Here is a 20477-nt window from a genome sequence, read left to right on the forward strand (position 1 = left end):
CAGAGGCAGGTGGATTTCTGAGTTCGAGGCCAGCCTGGTCTACAAAGTGAGTTCCAGGACAGCCAGGGCTATACAGAGAAACCCTGTCTCGAAAATCCAAAAAAAGAAAAAAAAAATTCCTCAAGCTATTTGGGTGTTTTTTTTGTGCTTACATGTGAATTTTGAATTACTATTTCTAATAGAATGTCACTCTATATTTGATGGAAATTGTGTTGAATCTATACATTGCTCTCAATAATGCAGTTTTAAAGGACTCCAGTCAAACAGAAAATATCTGAACCAGTCTTTTTTATGAATAGCAAACACCAGTACATAATTCCTTTTACTGTATAATTTCATCATCTATGCTATAAAGTAGGAAAAGTTTATTTTAGTCAATCTATTCATTTACTTTGTCCTATTCCTTCAGGGGTGTACCCAGTCCAATGTCAAACTCTCCATAATCTATCACAGTTTTCAGCAATGTTTAAAAGTCCAAAGTTCAGGCTGGAGAGATGGCTCAGAGGTTAAGAGCACTGGCTGCTCTTTTATTAGAGGTTCTGAGTTCAATTCCTAGCAACCACATGGTGGCTCATACCATCTATAATGAGATCTGGTACCCTCTTCTGGCTTGAAGGCATACATGCAGGCAGAGCACTGTATACATAATATATCTTTTTTTTTTTTAATCCAAAGTTCAAAGTCTCTTCTGAGAGTCATGCAATCTCTTAACTGCAATCCCTAAAAATTATAATCAATAAGCAGATTACATATTTTCAACATATCATGGCACAGGATATACATTATTGTTCCAAAAGTAGCTGGGCAAACTCTAAAGTCTGAATCTCCATGGCTGATGTAAAACTTCTTTTAGCTCTGTTGTCTATAACACAATTCAATTCTGGATTGGTTCTCCTCCCTATTAGCAACTTTCTGTGACAAGTATCTCATGGCTCTGGCATCTCTAACATCTTGGGATCTCCAAGGCAACTTCAACATTACAGCTTCTTGTTCCAATGTCTGGAATTCACACATAATCTTCCAGGCTTCTCAAAAGGGCTTGGGTCACTTCTCCAGCTCTGCCCTCTGTAGCACTCTAGGCTCTGGTTGACTCCACTCCACTGCTGCTGCTGTTCCTGGTGGTCATCCCATGGCACTGGCATCTCCAACACACTGGGATTTTTCACTGCAATCAGGTTTCACCAAGAGCCTTTCACAGGCTCACTTTATGGTGCCAAGCCTCAGTTTTTTTGCACCACCCCTTAAGGCCTGGGCCATCAACTGCAACTGAGGCTGCACCTTCACCAATGGCCTTCCCTGGCAGCTCACAGTGCCCAGCCTCAGCTGCTCTCCATATTCACGCCTTCAAAACCAGTACCACCTGGGTGATTCTTATACATTACCAAGTCTGGCTACCAGCATGAGGTACAACTTTGGCCACCTCTAGAACACTTCTTTCTGCTCTCAGAAAACTTCCCAGAAGATTTCGCCTCAGTGATGCTGGTCTCTTAATTACCGCTAATTTCTCAGCTCCAGCAGCAATTGCCCCAGTAGTCCCTTGTTTTGTTTTATTTTTGACTCTAAAGCCAAAGCTGTTGAGTTCTGCTGCTTGCTGGGGCTGGAACAAGGGATCCCCTTGTTCTATGACATTATCTCCAGCTTTCTGTTTCCCAACTCACTCACTGTCTAAGCTTGGCTGTCCTGGTACGTGCTCTGTAGATTGACCTGTAACTCAGAGATCTGCATGGCTCTGTCTCCTGAATGCTGAGAGATTAAAGGCCAGGGGCCAAAGCTTTTCTGTAACTGCTTGTATTCTTAAGCTAATTGTGTTCTCCAAAACTGTTTGCAGAGAAGGTCTGCACTAGCTTCTGGGAACCTACTCCCCCCGCCCCCCCCCTGCAGCCCTCCCCCCCTCCACACAACCCCCATTAGTTCTGGTTGGTAAATAAAGATGCCAGCAGCCAATAGCAGGGGAGAAGAGAAAGAGGAGGGGTTTTAGATTTTCCTGAGCTTGGGATCTCAAAAAGAAGGCAGGGAGGAGGGAAGTCATGCCAGAGACCTGCAGGACAGAGAGGCAGAGCTGCCATGTAAAGGGACCAAGAGAACGTGGCCCAGAGGGCTGCTCAGTTGGGTCTAGAGCAGCCATGGTGAAACACAGAAGTTATTAAGTAGTAACTTGGAATAATTGGCCGAGTAGATTCTAACAACATGAAGGTTAGGCAGTCGCCCAGCTATTGTGCTGTTTGAGGCATATTAAAATGTAAAGGCTCTGTGTGTGCCTTTCATTCATGAACACAAACCATTGAGGCGGGTAGCAACCCTGCGCCAGGGTTTATTAAATTATCAATACTACATTTTTCATGGCCACTGTGCCTCAAATTCCAGATCAAAATCCCTGTGTCTCCTGGTCTCAAGATCTGGATCACAGTTGCGCCCTCCATTTCTAGATTGTAGCTCATTCCACATTAAAAGTCCAAATGAAAACAATCCAGGTAATTACACCTAACAGGACCCAGATTCGCTGTTATGAAGAGTGTCTTAATGAAAAGGAGCAAACTGAGAAAGGAAAAATATAAAATGTATTGTTCAAGTAATAAAGATGTAGCAGGAAGTGAAATAGAACTGAATCCTGGGCGGGACAGGGGTGGCACACGCCTTTAATCCCAGCACTCTGGAGGCAGAGGCAGGTGGATTTCTGAGTTCGAGGCCAGCCTGGTCTACAGAGTGAGTTCAGGACAGCCAGGGCTACATAGAGAAACCCTGTCTCGAAAAACAAACAAAAGACAGCAACAACAAAAAAAGAGTGAACAATAGTAGCCATGAAACAGATTTTATACCAGTCTGTTTTGAGACTTTCTTCGTCAATGCAATTATTTAAAACCTCTTCACCTTAGCCTCAGGCAGACTCTTCAGAAAATGACAAAAACTGCCACATTTTTTACCAAAATATCTCAAAAACAGTTTCTAGGCCATATACTAACATTCTTCTCCATTAAAATCTATCAAGCCAGGTCTGCACAGTTAAATCGTCCTCAGCACGAACATCTTCCATATTTCTCCTAGGATGGTCCATTAAACCCTGCTTTAAGCATTCCACTAGTTCCCAAACCAAAATCCCTATTTCTCCAAACAAAATCGTGCTCGGGCCTATCACAGCAATGGTCCCTGGTGCCAACTTCTGTCTTAGGGTTTTACTGTCATGAAGAGACACCGTGACCAGGAACTCTTATAAAAGACAACATTTAATTGAGGTTGCCTTACAGGTAGGTTCTGAGGTTCAATTCATTATCATCAAGGCAGGAAGCATGGCAGTACCCAGGCAGGCATGGTGCTGAAAGTTCTACATCTTCATCCAACGAAAGCCAGGAGCAGACTGTTTTCAAGCAGCTAGGAGTAGGGTCTCAGAGCTCACCCCTACAGTGTCACACTTCCTCCAACAAGGCCACACCTCCTAATAGTGCCACTCCCTGAGCCAAGCTTATACAAACTACCACACAAGGTCTCACCAAATTGCCCAGGCTGGCTTGAATTTATGATCCTGTCTCAGCTGTGCCACCACCTCTGGTCCTGTTAGGGTTATGACTGCATCTTGGGCTGGGCGGTTGTGGTACACAGCTTTTGGCAGTTTCTCTGCCGTAAGGTGAACCCATTGAGGCCCTAACGAGCGTTTGCCCTAAGCTACTGGAATTTGAGTCCTGCCCTCAGGCTGATATTAGCCCTTAAAAGGCAGGGAGGGAGTATTTTTATTTTATGCGTATGGGTATTTTGCCTAAATGTCTATGCACCACATGCATGTACTACCTGTGGAAGCCAAAAGAGGGCCTCAGGCTCCTAGAACTGGAGTTACAGAGTTGCTAGCCACCATGTGGATGCACGGAGTAGAATCCTGTCCTCTGCAAGCCAGACAGGTGCCCTGAATCACTGGGCCATCATCCATCGCCCTAGCCTGACTTTGGTCTTGCTGCATACTGGTGTGCTCATCTCCAGCCAAGCTAGACCTTGTGCCAGGCCCAGCTCATCACAACCAGTTTCTCAGCCAGACGTTCAAGCCCTGCCATGTCGTCATGCTGATTTTAAATACCTTCCATGTAGGTGCTAGGAAGCAAATGTAAGACGGAACCCCATGCTTGTCCCCAAGAGACCCCAGTGTGGGGGAAACAGCACACCCCCCCCCACTCATCACCACATGGTGCATACCCTGTGTTTGTGAGCAGGCCTCCCTGAAGCCATGGTAACCATTCTGTGTGGAGGAAGCTGCCTCTGCCAGTGCCTGGAGGGGTGGGGTCACCCCTGTGGCCGACTCTTCCTGTCTATCCAGCTATGCCATCCCAGTAAAGCCCTGGACAAGGCGTTGGGTAATGACATACCCATTCACAGTCTCGTGGGTGTGGAGTGCTTCCTTCCATACTTCAACCCAGGGGTGCAATCCTGGCTTGGGCTCTCCAGCATGAACGGATGTTAGAGATACCTTCTAGAAAACACCATTCTCTGAGTGGGCTCTGACAAGAGTGGGGATAGGAAATGGATTGATTATCCAAAGGACAGGGAATAGAGGTAGGATGAACCAGGAGGGCTGGATTACTGATGTAACTAGGAAGACCATGACAGATAGGACTCTGGCTGACTGAGTCCTAGGAAGGGCACACTCTAGAGAGTGGACAGACTGGCCTGGCAAAGAATAAATAGACCAAGACTATAAAAGGCACTTGAGGTAGAATGTGCCATCCGCAATGCAGTTTTCACGTCGTGGGCCCATACGAAATAGTTACAGGGCGAGGGGCACCAGTGGCCAGCACCAGGCCCACAGCGACCCTTCAGCAAGGCCTCTTCTGCAGATCTGCTATAGTGGGGGCTGGCGACAGCGTTGATAGCGCCCACAAATCTGGATACCGGGCCTGGCTCAATGAGGTTCAAGGCAGCTCCATCGGCCTGCAAGGCTGCGACGGAGGAACGGACTATCGTCATAGAGTGGATGGGGCCTTGGAGGGTATGAATGGTGGCGGCGGATGAAGCGGAAGAGGTTGGGGCTGCGTGTCTGGACCTGCGCCCGGGCAAGCAGCGCCACCTGCTGGGCAGACACGTGCGCTGCCGAGGAAACCGCAGACTCCGGGTCGCCCTGCAGCTGTCCTAGGTCTACACAAAGGGGCAACTCAGGCTGCGTGGGAAAAAGGCGCCCGGGGTTCACCCTCGCCCATTCTGTCCTGTTGACTCCTCCCCAGAACCCTCCACCTCTCCAGCACTCTACCCCATGTTAGATCTGGTTCTCACCCTGGAACAGAGAGTCCAACAGGTCCTGACTGATTCCTTTGGGCCTCGTATGATAGACCAGGAAACCTGTACAAAATTGAGAGGTCTGGCCCAGCCCTAGAAAAGGTTGGCCCAGCTCTCAGAGCCCTAAGTGGGTAAGTTGGCCTCACCTATTAGCACAGTGGCTGCCCTACGCAAGGTATCCTGTGGGCTCCGCAGGTAACCTTGGGTCTGACTCAGGAAGTATTGAACATGGCTTGGATATCGCTGAACCTAGGAACACAAATGCTTGTGACAGGATGGAAGTACCATGGAGCAGGTAACATGAACAAAGATTGTGTGGACCAGTGGTCATGTCTAGCTCAGGTAGAGACTTTGTTTTGAGGGAGAGTGGACTACAGACTCCTAGGGCAAGCGAGCTATACCTTGGTGCTTTCTCTACTAACCAGGCGGTGGCAGACGCGGCTGAGAGCCTCAGGGCTGTCGTAGTGAGCCACAGTTACCATCTCCTCCAGCAGGCCCCATCGAAGGGCCTGATCGCAGCGGGCTAGTGTCCACTCTGAGCTCTGGAATGGAGGAAGCAAGCAGGGTTGGGTGTCCAGGAGATGGCAAGTGGTGGAAAGAAAGGGAAGGTGGCCAGAAAAGGTTGGCAGAGCTCAGGGTGAGGTGCCCAAGCGACGACCTGGACCTAAAGGTCCTTTGAGATTCTTGTCGCTAGCCTGAAACCTTCAGAGAGGCCACGAGGTAGGAAAGGTATTGGATGAGTCAGATATGGGACAGAAGACTGACCTCAGCAGCGTCCTGACTCGAGTCATGTAGGCGCAGCAACAGGGGCACCAGACTCTGCAGCACCAGTTTCCGCAGGGGTCCCCGAAGCCCCAGCCGGAGCCCCCGCTGGCCCCGCCGCACCAGTGTTCCAAGGAGTCCCACTGCCGAAGCGCGGACTGAGTCCCGAGCCTTCGTGGGAAAATAAAGTCAGAGCTCAAGGAAGCAAGAGTGGGAGAGATCCGTGCAGAGTAAGGAGGGACGAGGCCTGATCAGGGCTGCAGATTAGGCCTTAATCTGGTGGCAGGTCCGCAGGCAACTGGGCGGGGAACACAGGCAGAGCCTGTGGGTAGGAGTGAGTGTCTGTGGACAATTCCAATGGGGATGCAGTGGGACCACAGGGCAGGATTTTGCTCACATCGTCCAGTAGCGGTGGGAGGCGTGGTCGCAGCTCGGAGCTGAGGAGTCTCACGGGTGCTCCGGGCTGCAGCAGTAGTCTCCGCAGCGCGCCAAGCGCAGCGCCCACGAGCCGCACGTCACCTTCGCCCAGTGCTCTTAGGAGTACTGGCAGCAACATGTTCACATGCCTTATCTGTAAAGACAGGACTTGTGGCTGGACCTTTCCAGACGCTACCTAGCGTCCACCTCTCCCAGCATCTTCCAGGTCGGCACCTTCCCACGATTCATTGCAAGGTTGCCAAGACCAAGTAGGCCTAGCCAGCGCACGGTGGGCTCTGGGTCACCCTGCCAAGTTCGAAGGCGCTCCAGGATGACTTCCTCACGTAAGAGCCGTGCAGTGGACTGACTCTGTAACAGCTAAGCAAAGGGGCACAGAGTCAGCATATCTCTGTGTCTGAGCAGGAAGTCACCACTCACTACTGTTCTGGGAAGCAGGCTCACCCCAGTAAAGAAGGCCATAGCGGTGAGGCGTTGCGGGTTGTTGGCACTTCGTAGCCGAGGGAGCAAGTCTGCAAAAAGGCCTCGGAGATGGTGATCAGCATGCGCCACCATGGCACTGAAGTAGGGGAAAGGGGAGTTCTTCTTCCGCTTGGAAGGGCTCATCCCCACCCCCTCCCCCATGCCACCATCGCACCTGGCTAGCAGGGAGCCTTCTCCTGTTGTACTGTCCTGGGATGCCTCCTCACCTGGCCAGCAGCAGGACACCCTCCAGGTGTGTGTGGGCTCCTACCAGTCTCCTCCAGCCTCCTGCTTGCTCCATACATGTGACTACCATTCGACCACCATCCCCTGTGAGCAGGGCCTTTAAGGCCTCCACTGTGCAGCTGGAGGTGCGAACAGTTGTGCAGTGGGCAGTGAGGGCAAGGGAGGCCTGTCCCACCGCTCACCTATCCCAGAGTACCTTCTCTCACCTGGCGTGGCTGTGAGGTGGCCCTCGGTGGGAAGGCTCCCAAACCTTAGGGCTGTCGGGGGAATGAGCACCTTGAGCCAGCTCATGCAGCTGTGTGACCAGTGCTAACAGCAGGTGAGGGTAGAAGCCTCGAGTGGCTCCCACGCAGCCAGAGACGGCCAACATCTCTCCAAGAGCGCGAGTGGCCTGTAGATCAAGTGAGCCCACCCTTGGAATTCTGACAATTTTTGGATGTGTACAGGATATCCCAGACAAGTGTACTCTTTGGCTGCTTGTGGCCAGACCACGCCCCTAAGTGTAGGCCACGCCCCCTGATGGCTCTTGCTGAAGCCACTTACTGCCAGGGCCTCAGACTCAGGAGCCGCCACGCCCTTCAGTGCCCACAGCAGTTGCACCAACACCTGCCCGTTTACTCGCTGATTTCGGCTTAGGCTTCGCCACAGCTCAGAGGCTGCCCTGGGGGTGAGGGCCCATGTAGTGAAGAGGAGTTACAAAGAATCCTCAGGAAAGCCCACCACGGCGACCTCTAGGAAAAGGCTCCAGAAGCAAACCGTCCTTTACCCTTCCACCATCCCATATCCCAGAGAAAACAAACGCAGCCGACAACAGAGCCAGCCCCAGAGATCAGCAGCCCTCTGGACTACACTGTGAGTCCTGTTGTGTCAGCTACTGGGAAACAGACCTAACATTTTTTTTTAATTTTTTAAATTATTGTAAAGAATTAACCAAAAATAAATATTGGGATAAATGACCGGAAGAGCCAGAGGTTTCTAGGTGATCAAGCCACCGTGCTTACTTAAGCCGCCCACTTCTTCAGGTAAAAAAGCAGGGGGTGGAAGGAAAGGAGAAGAGAGAGAGAGAAGAGTATAAGAGTTAAACTAAACCCAGGTATGGTTCGCAACACCAGCAAAAGTCGAGGGGAAGGGATTTCCGGGGCCCTATTCCCTTACTGCCCGGTGCTGCAGGAACCAGATCCTATGACCAAGCAATCAAGCGGGAAGGGGGAAGGAAGCCGCGTGGGGCAGCGCAGCGCGGCTGGGCGGGGAGGGTTACCGGTCCGGGGGTAGCGAACTGGGTAGCAGCGCACACACCACGTCCTGCGCATGCTCCAGAGCCAGTGCGCTCAGCACCCGTAGGGCTGCCCTCCGGGGTCTCCCCTCTGCCAGGCTAGGCACCTGTGCCAGCAGCCCACGCACCAGACCGTGGACCTGGGTAAAAGGAACAAAAGTCAGTAGTTAGAGCCCCAGGACCTCAAAAGGAAACTCTTGCCAGCACCGCACCTCCCTACACTCAGTAAGGGCAGCCTTTAGGGGGGAGTGTGGTCGAGGTTGAAGGGAGGCTCGCAGGATTCTCTGGATGGGGATGCTAACCTGGTCCTCCAGCCGCTGCCCCCGGGCTTCCAGGGCTGAGGACAGAGTGAGCGCTGTTGCCTGGGTCCCGGCATAGCCAGCCTCCTCCAGACAGGCAGCTGTATACAACGCAAGGTCTGCAAGGGTTCCTTCCTCCCAGGAATACTGGGAAGCCTATGATGGAAGAATGAAACGTGGAGTTTCTGAAGTCCCCAAGCCGATCTCAACTATCCTCCCTAGTCCCCCAGTCTTCCCATCCCTCAGATGGCGACAAACCTTCCTCCCGTATGATCTTTTCCATCCGTTTACCCTCAGGACTCCTCAATGCCCCCCCCCCCCACGTACTTCTTGTCTTTCTAGCGCCCAAGTGAACAGCCAAACTTTGCATCATTCAGCATCTGCCCTCTTACTCACCTGGTACGGCCTCTCGGGGGCTGGCTCCTGGGCATTGCGTGGGGAATAAATCTCACTACCAGCTGTGGGGGCAACCACTTCATTCCCAGGCTGGGCCTCAAAGGCAGGGGTGAGTGTTTGAATATAGGGCTCAGGCTCGGGCCCAAGCTCCTGGGGATCAGCCTGAGGGCCTGTAGAAGAGGGTCCCACAGGCTGCCCCTGGCTAGCCCGGATTCCTTCCGCTAGAGCTGTCAGAGTTAGGGAGCCCACAGGGCCGTCCCGGCCCCGACCCCACACACCCCCAGCCATAGTGTTCCTACCAGCGGCACCTGCCACCACTCTTCCAGTGAAGTTGTGTCCAGACCTGACCTAGAATCAGGCCCCGGGCGGGCCCACAGGCGGGCCTACAGACAGGCGTGGTGGCGTGGGCATAGACGTAGGTACATGCGAGTCTGAGCATGTGCCAGTGATTGGCTGTTCAATCACAGAGATATCCTAGCATGGGTTTGTGAAGGATGTCTGCCCAGGCTGCTGGAGCCAAGTGGGACATGGCCACTGCATAGTCTGGCCCTGCCCACCAGTGTCCATGGAGATCATGGACTATCGTGGAGGAGAGAAAGGTTTTAACCCAACTGCCCGCCCCCCTCTTGCCTGGGGGAGGGGTCCAGGGCAGTTTTAGATCATTCTGAGGAAGTCCCAGTAGGGTCAAGGGCTGGGCTAGACCACATAGCCAAATATCCTAGGAACGGGCGTGGTCAGGTACTGTCATCCTTCCTGAACTTGAAACAGTTGGGGTGTGCAGCAAATGAGGTGAGGCTGGTGATGCCTCCTAAGTACATTTGCAAGTGCCCACTATTGTTGATGCGGGCTCCTCTGCATCCTTGCCAGTCCCGAGGTGGTATGTCTCATGCCCTGTCTGTCCAGCCCCTCCTTCTCTGAGACTGCCTTCCCTGTGTCTGTGTAGGCAGTGTGTATGTATACTGTTCGCCGGGTTGTCTTCCTTTCCATGTTCATGCTCCCCAGGGCTGGCCCAACCTCTACCCTAAATCCCCACTCTCCACCCAACCACACTATAGGCACTGCCCAGCGCTAAGCCAGGGAAGCTGGATGAACTAGTCTGACCGACTACTCCAGGCGGAAGTACATGGGGAAGTATTCCAAGCAGTGGGCATTCACGCTCTTCAGCTCCTATACCTCAGGCTACCCAAGCCCCAACTCTGCCTCCCACCAAGCCATGAACATCCTGTGGTAGCTTGAATAAGAATGGCTCCCATAGGCGCATGCATTTGAATGCTTAGTCACCAGGGAGTGGTGTTATTCTAAGATTAGGATCGGGAGGTGTGGCCTTCTTGAAGGAAGTGTGTCACAGGGGTGGGCTTTGAGATTTCAAAAGCACATGCCAAGGCTAGGGTCTCTTTCAGAATGTAGAACTCTCCCCTATGTCACCATTACCGTGCCTGCATGTATGCCACCATTGTCCCCACCATGATGATCATTGATCGTGGACTAACCTCTGAAACCATAGGAAAGCCTCCAATTAAATGCTTTCTTTGCCAAGAGTTGGTCGCCATGGTCATGCGGTCTCTTTACAACAATGGTAGGGTGCCTAAGACACTCCAATTGTCTCTGGAGCAATTCTTCCTGAGTCTTACCTAGCTTGCTGTACCCAGACAGCTCTAGCCCTCACTGAGGCAGCTCCTTGGATCCTCAGCTTTTTAAATCTCCTCCTCTTTCCTCGGTTACTGGATCAGAAACTGAGACCTCCCACCCCCACCTCCAAGGCCTATAACATGATAGATCAGGCCGGGCTGGCTGGCTTGGGACGCCTGACGTAGGCACATTGCCCTTAGCAGATACAAGCGCCTGGGGCTATGATTAGACTCTGACACCCCATCTCAACCTCTGAACCTCCCTATCTGCTTCTAGTAGTAGGTGAGGGCTTTCATAACAACATCCTCAAAACACAGATAAAGATAAATCCTCCCTCCTTCTTGTGGCTCTTGTGGTTCCATTAGACCGCGTTCCCACAGCCCAGCCCTGTGGCTACCTTCCCACATGCTGGGTGTTAAGTTTCAACCCAGAGCTAGCAAAGGAGTTGCCTACTTAACATATCAAAGCAGACCTGTCCTCCAGATCTCTAAGCATCCTCCAGTCTCTACCTCATACAGGGTATGGCTGGCATATCCCACCCTCTACCCGGAACTCTCCAGCCCAGGGGCTGGGCTGCCCTTCCCCCAGAGACTGTTCCCTATATACTCCAGGTATTTGGGTCACTGGCTCTCCTTTTGTAACTTTGGCCTCCTGGATGCCATATTTTCTGTGCTCTCCCCTCCCCCCTCCCCATGTGGTTCAGGGCCATGACTTCCAGATGTGTCTGCCCCTGGCTATGCTCTCCTATCTATCTATAATAAACTCCTCCACCCTACCAAGGGGCAGTCATGCCCTCTCCTTTCCTTCGTATTTCTTTTTTTCCATTCACTGGGTCTGCGCCTCCAGCCCAGCCCTGGAAGTCCCAAGTGAGTAGCAGAAATGTGTGAACTAACGACACATGGCTGACAAGTGGTGGGAACAGAGCCGTGTTATTTATGACTTTTTTCACAGGGGACCTCGAGCACTCAGACTGTCCACCAGTGCCTGAAGCTTCTCCGACAGTGCGACCTGCAGAAAGAGGAAGGGGATATGGGCATCTGGAGCTGGGAAGCAGGGGGCACACAGGACACACAGGGCAGGCCACCCATAGGCCTACCAGATAGACTGCAGGGTTCTGCAGCTGCTTATGTGCAGGGCGGAGGCGGCTCAGGGACTGCTGGGCAAAGCGTCTGGACTCATCCAGAGATGGCAGTGGCTCACACAGCTGCGAGGAAGAGAAGATAGAGATACTGGCTTCGGATCAGAGTGCAGCTGAAGTGAAGGCACAGGTGAGGGCTGCAGCAGTCACCTGTCCCTGTTGCAGGTAGAGCCGCAGCAATGGCTCCACTTGGGCTGGCTTCACAGTGCAGGGCTCCTGGGTCCCCCGAGGCCAAACCCTCAGTTCCTGCCCAGCCTTGGGCGGGGGCTCTTCTGCTAACTGCAGTAGGTCCAGTAGCAAAGACCCTATGTAAGAGGCAAGAAACATGTCAAAGAAGGACGGGAGACCTGAAGAAGGATAAATGAGGGAGAGTGGGAAATCACCATCGGGGCCTAGGAACCGGAAGGCAGCCTTGCTCCCTGGCAGTGTTTGCTTCTCAGGGTCCTCTGTCAGCTTGATTCGAGGCTGGCCTCCTACAGACACCAGCTGAAATGACAGGGTGTTTAGATAGCTACACCCCTGTCCCCTACTGCCCCCATGGTCTTCCAGACTCTGTCCCACCTGGGACCAAACAGTGTCTTTACCTTGTAGACACAGCCCATAGAAGGCTGTTTGGGACAAGTGACCACACTGGTGCCAATGCCAATGACATTCACCTCACTGCCCTGTGGGGAGAAGTGACAGTGACACTGAGCCACACTGCCACCTGTAGGGTGCCAGGGCCATCTAGATGATCCGCCACCTGTCCCTCTTCCACTCTTACCTTCTGGGCTAGCCTCATCAGCTCACTCTCGTCAATGTTGTTGCTGACTGCAATGGGAACAGACTCTAGCCAGGGCATCTGGAACCTGTATGTAACGGATTCCTAGGCAGCAACCCTTAGGCACTCATGATTTACGGTGTCCTCTTTCCTTGCTCCTTCTGTCCCTATTAGCCATGCCTTTACCCACCCGTGGCTTAGGGGCCCCCTAGTGGTCCTATCCTACTCCTCCCTCCCTTCTGGAGTTTTCTCAGTTGCCCCTGAAATAGGTCCATGGTCTCACTATAGGAGAGACCTTTCTTGTCGAGAGTTCCATCTCTCTGGGACTCACTCTCACAGAAAGTTTCTAGCAGGCACGCCATGCCCCTCATGGGAAACTCACTGGGCACCAGCAGTTCGAAAGATGCCACGGATCTCCTTAGCCTGCTGAAGCAGGTCACCGCTGTCCAGCCTCACACCCACTGCTCTGTAGCCAAGCTCTCCCAGTGCCAGGGCTACTGCCAGGAAGTTAGGAAGGCCACTCCTGCATGTAAAACAAGGGGGTCAGGGGCTCAGTTGCTCTACTGAGGCCACCCCGATAGAGTGCTCACAGCTCACCTGCGTACACTGTAGGAATCTAGCAGGCCCTGGAAAGCCCGGGGAAAGGCCAGAGCATAGGCCACAAATGCTGCGCGCTCCCCTGGGTGTGGCTCCTGCTCCTCTAGCCCCAAGTAGAGGCACACACGCTTCAGCCACAAATTTACCCTGGCAGGCAGGTCCACTGTGGGGCCCTCACTAGAAGCTGGAGCCAACATCTGTAGAAAGAGATCAGTAAAAGATGGTTCTAGGGGCAGGTGAGATGGCTCAGTGGGTAAGAGCACCCGACTGCTCTTCCAAAGGTCCGGAGTTCAAATCCCAGCAACCACATGGTGGCTCACAACCATCCTTAACGAGATCTGACTCCCTCTTCTGGAGTGTCTGAAGGCAGCTACAGTGTACTTACATATAATAAATAAATAAATCTTTAAAAAAAAAAAAAAAGATGGTTCTAAAGTTCACTGGAAAGCCCTGGAGTGGCCAGTATGCCATGGCCTCGGGACAAAGGTGACGCCATTCCATGTCAGCTTTCTAGTGCAGCCTTAGATCAAGTGCTCAGGGCAGTATCTGCCAGTCTGAATATGTAGCAGTGCCCAGTTCACCCTAGGGCCCAGCCCACTCCAGCTGGGAAAAGAATTGGTTTTAGGATCTTGTCTTCTAGAGTAAAATGGGCTCAACATGGAAGCACACACTGAGACAGAAACACAAGGATTGGGAATTCAAGCTCAACCATGGGACCCTGACACAAAACAAAACAGTACTAACCGGGTCGGGGGGTACCTCACTACCCGAAAATGAAGTGACAAAGGAGTGGGCCAGGGTCCCTGCCACCGGTACACCTCTCAGTTGTCCAGCAAGTGTGTTGCTGCTGCTGTCAAAGCCTGGGTGAGAAGTCAGGTAGGCTTAGGGGACTCAGAATATGATGGAACCTCCCCTTCCCCAACCTATTCCTTTCCCAGGCCTCACCACCCAGGTAGCTGTAAATTGAGGCTGTGAAGCCCCCGTCGGGACCCTGAGCTCGCCGCAAACCCATCTCTAGTAGTTTCTTATCCGGCCCTGCAATCAAGCGCAGCCGAGCAGCATTGGTGGCTACAAGGCTGTGGAGAGTAACAAGTCATGAGAACCCAGGTGAGGGTCACAAAGCCACCCCAGTGGGAGGACTTAGATAATCCCAGTGCTTCTATTGTCTGTACCTCTCAGGGACTCCGCTTGCTCACCTAGCGTAGCTGACCAGACACAGCAGTGGAGTCTCTAGCAGCTGTACCAGAAGAAGAGGCCCGGACACCTGCAGAAGCGGCACCTGTGGGGCGAGTGATCAGCTCCACAGTGGAACCTCCTGGGCCACCCCCACTCTTCCTAACACACCCAGCTCACAAGGCACTCACACCAGGGAAGGCGAGGGAACCCTCTGGCAGAGCCCGCACGGTCACCCCAGAGCAATCAAGGGCTCGAAGGTGCTCGAAGAACGCAGGGTCAGTGTCTGGGGGTAGTACCGAAGCCAGGAACTGCACATCTGGAGCGACAGAGAGCACATGTAGCCTGGGAAAGGACTCTGCCAGGCAAGTGCAAGTCCCTTCAGAGGTCAGGGGCACATTGAGAGGGTACAGGAGATTCGTTCGTAAGGGAGCGGGGTTTCTCTTCCAGTCAGAGGAGTACGGGTGCTGGTCGCGGAACTACCTGCATCCTGCAGACGGAAGGCGCGAAGAAAGCGCATACAGTCCTGCAAGCCAGCGGAAAGGGCGAAGGAGCCTCCGAAAGGGCAGTGGCGGAAGAAGAGCTCGAACTCGGCTGCTTCGCGCGCCCGGCCCGCACGCCAGTAGCCCAGCGCCATGGTAGCCTGATAGAGGTCGGTGAGCAGCGGCCGCACCACCATGCGCCCCTCGCTGTCCAGTTCCATCTCCATACCGCCGGGTACACAGGCTCCGGACTAATGGCGCCCTACTCCACCCCCTACGGCACTGGTCCAGAGAACCAACTCACACGGAAGGAGGGCCTTTCCCGGCAGAAGTGGGCGGAGCGAGCCGCCTAATCTGCTAGTAGTGGCAGGGACTCAAACCAGCAAGATAGGCGACTGGCACACCCCCATTCCAGTCTCCTGGACTCCCAACTAGCCGCTTGCCCCTCAGAATGGTTCTTAGATTTTGGAACTCAACTACTGGCACCAAAGGCAAAACAACTTAAAACTTAAAAAGGCGGGAGCGCTTGCAAAGGTTGTACTTTACCCTGGCCTCTTGCCCCTTGACCAGGGAGGGGCAATCAGGGCTTCATTACAGCTGCGAGCAGCATCATGGGAAGCCAAGAGCCCCCTAGAGGTCAGTGCTGCCTTTCAGGTGTGTGGGAACCCAAGCACTGGCATAGGGGGATGGTTTGTTCAAGCCAGCAGCCAGGCTTGTAGTGAGTCAATCTCCTAGGACAGTATATGCTGAGAGTGGTAAAGTCAACCCCAGCATTGGGAAGGCAGCAGCCAGGCTTGCAGTGAATCAATGCCCTAGGACAGTTTATGCTGAGAGTGGTAGTAAAGTCAACCCCAGCATTGGGAAGGCAGAGGCAGGTGGTTCTCTAAACAGACAAGGATATACAGCAAAATTTATTCTCAAAAAAAAAAAAAAAAAGTGTAGGTGTTTTTGTACTGCAGGCAGATATGCATGGCCAGAGGCCAGAAGAGGGTATCAGGTATCCTGGAACTGGAGTTACAGCTGGTTTGTAAGTTTCCATGTGGTTGCTGGGAATGAGCCCCATCTTCCAGAATAGTGCTCTTAACCGCGAAGTCATCCTTGCCCAGGAGACAGTTTTTTGTTCAGGTCCCACAGGAAAGTCTAAAACTTTTGAGGGGGAGGGCTACATTGTTTCCTGGTGACTAAGGGCCATGATGAACAACACTGACAGGAATCAGCCACACTTGGTACACCTTCTCAAATTAGATGTTCACAGGATTTCACGAGCACTATAGTCCCAATACCACCAATACCCAAGCACTGACAAGGGATTTTAGGGGAGCGGACAGACAAAATTCCATACAGTACAGCTGGCTGTCCATATTCTAACCATCTCAGAATATATAAAGAGGATGTGTCCCTCCAGAGGTAAGGAGTGCGAAGAGGAGTGCTAGACTGGGTCTAGGTGTACATGGTGACAACAGCAGGAACAGGAGAGACACGGTGGACAAATGTGGACCTAATAGATTGTTTTGTTTCTGGGACAAGTATGAGCCAGAGCCCACAGAGTGCTGTACACCAAGTAACACAAGAGCCGGAGTGCAGAGTCTCAGTCTTTAATCTCAGCAGGTCCTCACACACATGAAACCACACACTCTCGGGCATTCAGATCTTGTTGAAAGCTGCGATGTCGACACTCTGCACCTGTGGATGGAGACAATGGGCGCTGCTGCTGCAAGCAGGCTGCCGCCTAGGGCAGGCTCATGTTCCACAGTGGATGTGGGGTGGCAGGAGCCAGTGTCCCGGGCCCACCCGGTCTCCCCTACCCCTGTGCCCATGTCCACTTACATGCTCCTCAAACTTGGTGATCTCCTCCTCGAGCAAGTCGGTGCCCACTTTGTCATCCTCCACCACACACTGGATCTGCAGCTTCCGGATACCATAGCCAACAGGCACGAGCTTGGAGGCCCCCCAAACCAGCCCGTCCAATTGGATGGAACGCACACAAGTCTCTAGCTGGGCCATGTCAGTCTCATCATCCCACTGTGAGAGAATGTGGGGTGGGGGAGGGGGTCTGAGTGAGCCACCTCAGAAACCTCTAGAACACTAGGGGAAGAAACCCATGACCCTCTAAACTATAGGACACACTTTCTTTTTTCCTTTTTTTTTGTTTATAGAGCCCTTAGAAACAGTCCCAGGTTTACACACCTCACCAAGACCCAGGAGGGTGTGTCAGAGGCTGAGCCTGTGGGCTGGCCACTCAACACTCCACCCTCCATCTCCAGCTATAAGGTTCTGTTCCTAGCCTCCCAGAGGCCTACACGCCACTCACAGGTTTAACATCCAAAAGGATGGAGGATTTGGCCACCAGTGTGGGCTTCTTGGCCTTCTTCTCTGCATACTGGCGTAGCCTCTCCTCTCGTAGTCGGGCAGCCTCCTTATCTTCTTCCTCCTCGTCACTGCCGAACAGGTCAATGTCATTGTCCTCATCGTCCTCTGCTGGTGTGGCTCCTTTCTTGGTTGGGGGCTCCACTTGACGCATAGGAGAGACATGCTGCCACAGAGGGAGGGAGGAAGGCTGAGACTCATCCGGCCTCTAAATTCCAGCTAACTGCAGGAAAACCAGCCCTCAGGAGACAGCCTCCAATCTTAGACTGCCTGGGACAGTCAGAAGGTAGGGACAGAAGCCAGGACATGTTCAAGGTTCCTTCCCAAGTGGGAAGACTCACTTGGGTCTGTGGGGCCGTGGCTCGGGGAGTAGGTGAACTCTTCTCCAGAGAGCTCAGCCGGGCCTCCAACTTGGAAATGGCCTGCTGCAAATCTTGCACCACTGTGGGCACAAGAGAAACACACCAGTCAGATAGTAGGGGGTGGAGCTGGAGCCCCACCTGTCAGGCGCAAGCCCTCACCGCCTCGAAGGTTCTGGTTCTCCACTTCCAGACTGGTAATCCTCACAATGAGCTCACTGTGGTCTCCACCAGGTCCACTGGAGGCTCCAGGGCCTGAGCTCTGTTAGGGAGGAAGAAGCAGCTGCTCTTAGTCCTTTAGCCTGCTTCTAGGATGCCCTGACAGCCACTCAGAAGCAGAGCCCAGACTGAGTTGAAAGTCAGTCTTAATGGGTACCCTGCGGTACTTGGTGAAGGATATGCTGGAGAAGCGACCAGAAGGTAAGGGCCCACCAGACACCCTTCCTGCTTAGGGTGAGCAGTGAAGACCTGCTGTCTTCGAGAATGCCTGTACACTGTGACCATCTCAGCCAATCAGAACGGATAGGACAGGGGAGCCAAACAGAGAGAGCAACAGGACAGGACTTACAGTCCCAGGGGTGGCCTGGCCCAGGGCCTCAGGGGAGTTGGGCAGCATCACCTTGAGCTAGAAACAGGAGGGAAAGCAGTTGAGGGGCTAGAAGGAAGGAGTGTGCAGGTGGTGCCAGCACCTGTGACAGCTCCTGAGGCAGCCCCAGAAGGCTCAGGAAGGAAGGCACAGGGCAGGCTCCCCTTGCAGGAAACCCAGGTTTCTGCTGCATGCTCTCAGATGTTAGCTCCATTCATAGGTAGGAAGGTTACATGCAAGTCCTGCCTAGCCCAACAGGCTCTGCTAGGATGTCCTCGGGGGGGCAGTCAAGCACTCTTAGTATCTGCCAGGCAGAATCTGCTCCACAGAAGAGGCTACAGACAGACAGCAAGCACAGGCCTTTGCCAAACACGAGCTACGTGGGCCTTCACCCTAGTGACTCAGTAAGGCAGCATTTGGGGCTGACAGTAAACATAACCACGTTTGTTTTGGTTTTTCAAGGGTTTCTCTGTGTAAAAATAATAGTCCTGGCTGTCCTGGACTCCTTGTAGATCAGGCTGGCCTTGAACTCAGAGAACTGCCTGCCTTTGCCTCCCCGAGTGCTGGGATTAAAGGAGTGTGCTACCATGGCCGCCTATTTTAACTTGGTATGACAACAGAGCCCTATGGTATGATTTGGCAGAGCGGGAGTTACCTTTAGTTTCTCTGCAAGCAAGGCCACGAAGTTCAAAAGACTAGAATATGTGAATGGAGGCTAGGCTGGAAAGCAAGGGCTATTTCCAAAACACCTGGGGGCTTTCCCACTCTACAGCAGGACTTAAACAACACAAAGAACCTGGCAAGGGACAGACCAGCTGAGGCAAGACAGGAAATGGCTGCTGAGCTTGACCCAGCTTTTGGGGGTGCTGAACTCAATGTGCCTGGCCAAGTGCACAAATCTTTTACCCCAAACCACGGGGATCACGAGTTTGGACTTGGGAATGGTAGGATGAGAACAGAAGTCAGGTAGGACCAAGAAGGGGTCAGGTGTTTGTGCGCAGCCTTTTAAAAAGGCTATGCACTTTTTGACTACCTATAGAATAGTGCCCTAGAAATGGCTGTACTCTCCAAAGCTTAGCATGTTAGTTCACACAGTAAGGCAGATTTAATAGATGAACTAAGGCCCTAGACCAGTAATTCTCAACCTGTAGGTCTTAACCCCTTTATGGGGTTGAACAACTACGACCATTAGAAAACAAAGCTTTACATTAGATTCATAACAGTAGTAAAATTACGGTTATGAAGTAGCAATTAAACAATGTTACAGCTGGGAGAGGTCACCAGGCCATGATAAACTGTATTAAAGGTTGCAGCGTTAGGAAGACTGAGTTCTAGATGCTCTGTGCACAGCAGCAGGAACCAGACAAAGGGAGGCAGGGATGATCAGACAGGTACAAAAGATGGAGCGGATTTCTTCCAGACTTCTGAAGGACCCTGTGGACGGGCACCTTGGTTCTGCTCTACAAGATGCCTTTAAAGATCTGACCCCCAGAACTGTAAGATGGCAGATTTGTGTCACTTTAAGTCACTAGCTGTGTGGGATGCTGCTGGGACAAATTCCTAAAGATGTGAAGAAGAGGGCAGTGGGCACAGACCTTACAAGGCAGGAAGCACTGTAGGGAGTTTAGTCCCTCTGTTTCTAGGACATGACATCTTCAACTGAGATTTTTTTTCTTTCCTCTCAAAACACCTTCTACAGTGCAGACCTCAAACGTGCGGCGGTCCTCTAGCCTTAGCTTTCCCCAGGGCTGTGACTGTACACCTGGCCAGGAAGCTGATATTTCTAAGCCACATGTGGAAGGTGGAGCATGCTTTCTTTTTACTACTTAGGGGAGAAAGAAGAGAAACTCAGGGGGAAAAAACTGGAGCAGAAAGAAGCCAGGGCCAGATGGCTGGGGGAGATTCTTTAATATATGTAGTTCCTCACAGAGCAAAGAAAAAGATAAAAGTCAGGAGAGCGAACTGTGGAGGGCAGCAGTGGCTGCCTTGGGAAGAGTGGAAGGTCAGAGAGCAGGTATATCATAGATGAATTTCCATAGTCATCTTGACAGAACCCAAGAAATGTGATGGGACCAAAAACACCCAGAGGCATCTCCTGCGATGGCACAGATTTCTGTGACAAAGTATACCTGCAAGGTTCTTGAAATGTTACTAGCAAAAACACCACTAATTTAGACCAAAAAAAAAAAAAAAAAAAAAAAAAGGGGAGTCGAGATAAAATATTAAAAAAAAAATCCCCACATTTTCTAAAAGACTAAAGATC

The 20477-nt window shown here is 52.3% G+C and overlaps 3 protein-coding genes across 18 annotated transcripts in view; all 3 read right to left on the bottom strand.

The window, feature by feature from the left end:
• Positions 1 to 4879: 4879 nt before the first annotated feature.
• On the bottom strand, positions 4880 to 9411 carry Mroh6 (maestro heat like repeat family member 6). The gene is made up of 14 exons (XM_021182710.1): positions 9124 to 9411; positions 8731 to 8883; positions 8414 to 8568; positions 7699 to 7816; positions 7362 to 7546; positions 7137 to 7274; positions 6892 to 7006; positions 6664 to 6807; positions 6410 to 6583; positions 6016 to 6183; positions 5673 to 5792; positions 5397 to 5499; positions 5248 to 5313; positions 4880 to 5112 (listed from the first exon to the last, which is right to left on the bottom strand). The coding sequence occupies exons 1-14, from the start codon at positions 9409 to 9411 to the stop codon at positions 4880 to 4882; spliced, it is 2160 nt and encodes a 719-aa protein (XP_021038369.1).
• Positions 9412 to 11659: 2248 nt separating this feature from the next.
• Positions 11660 to 15391, bottom strand: Naprt (nicotinate phosphoribosyltransferase). Its single transcript, XM_021183313.2, has 13 exons — positions 14904 to 15391; positions 14612 to 14739; positions 14444 to 14526; positions 14193 to 14323; positions 13992 to 14107; positions 13248 to 13444; positions 13033 to 13173; positions 12654 to 12738; positions 12475 to 12555; positions 12274 to 12376; positions 12041 to 12195; positions 11849 to 11956; positions 11660 to 11760 (listed from the first exon to the last, which is right to left on the bottom strand). The coding sequence occupies exons 1-13, from the start codon at positions 15127 to 15129 to the stop codon at positions 11698 to 11700; spliced, it is 1617 nt and encodes a 538-aa protein (XP_021038972.1). The 5' UTR covers positions 15130 to 15391; the 3' UTR covers positions 11660 to 11697.
• Positions 15392 to 16481: 1090 nt separating this feature from the next.
• The window catches only part of Eef1d (eukaryotic translation elongation factor 1 delta), a 15125-nt gene continuing 11129 nt past the window's right edge, over positions 16482 to 20477 (bottom strand). For 9 of the 16 annotated variants that reach the window (XM_021183193.1, XM_029469871.1, XM_021183192.1 and 6 more), the window contains 5 exons: positions 17791 to 17890; positions 17611 to 17711; positions 17214 to 17435; positions 16730 to 16924; positions 16482 to 16585 (listed from right to left, as the gene is read on the bottom strand). In XM_021183193.1, coding sequence (XP_021038852.1) covers positions 16547 to 16585; positions 16730 to 16924; positions 17214 to 17435; positions 17611 to 17711; positions 17791 to 17890 — 657 coding nt within the window. In that variant the 3' untranslated portion in view covers positions 16482 to 16546. Of the gene's footprint in view, positions 16586 to 16729; positions 16925 to 17213; positions 17436 to 17610; positions 17712 to 17790; positions 17891 to 18196; positions 18254 to 20477 lie in introns of all 16 variants that reach the window. The other 7 variants (XM_029469869.1, XM_029469870.1, XM_029469868.1 and 4 more) reach the window with 1 other exon arrangement.

This window comes from Mus caroli, chromosome 15 (assembly GCF_900094665.2).
Source record: "Mus caroli chromosome 15, CAROLI_EIJ_v1.1, whole genome shotgun sequence".
Lineage (NCBI taxonomy): Eukaryota > Metazoa > Chordata > Mammalia > Rodentia > Muridae > Mus > Mus caroli.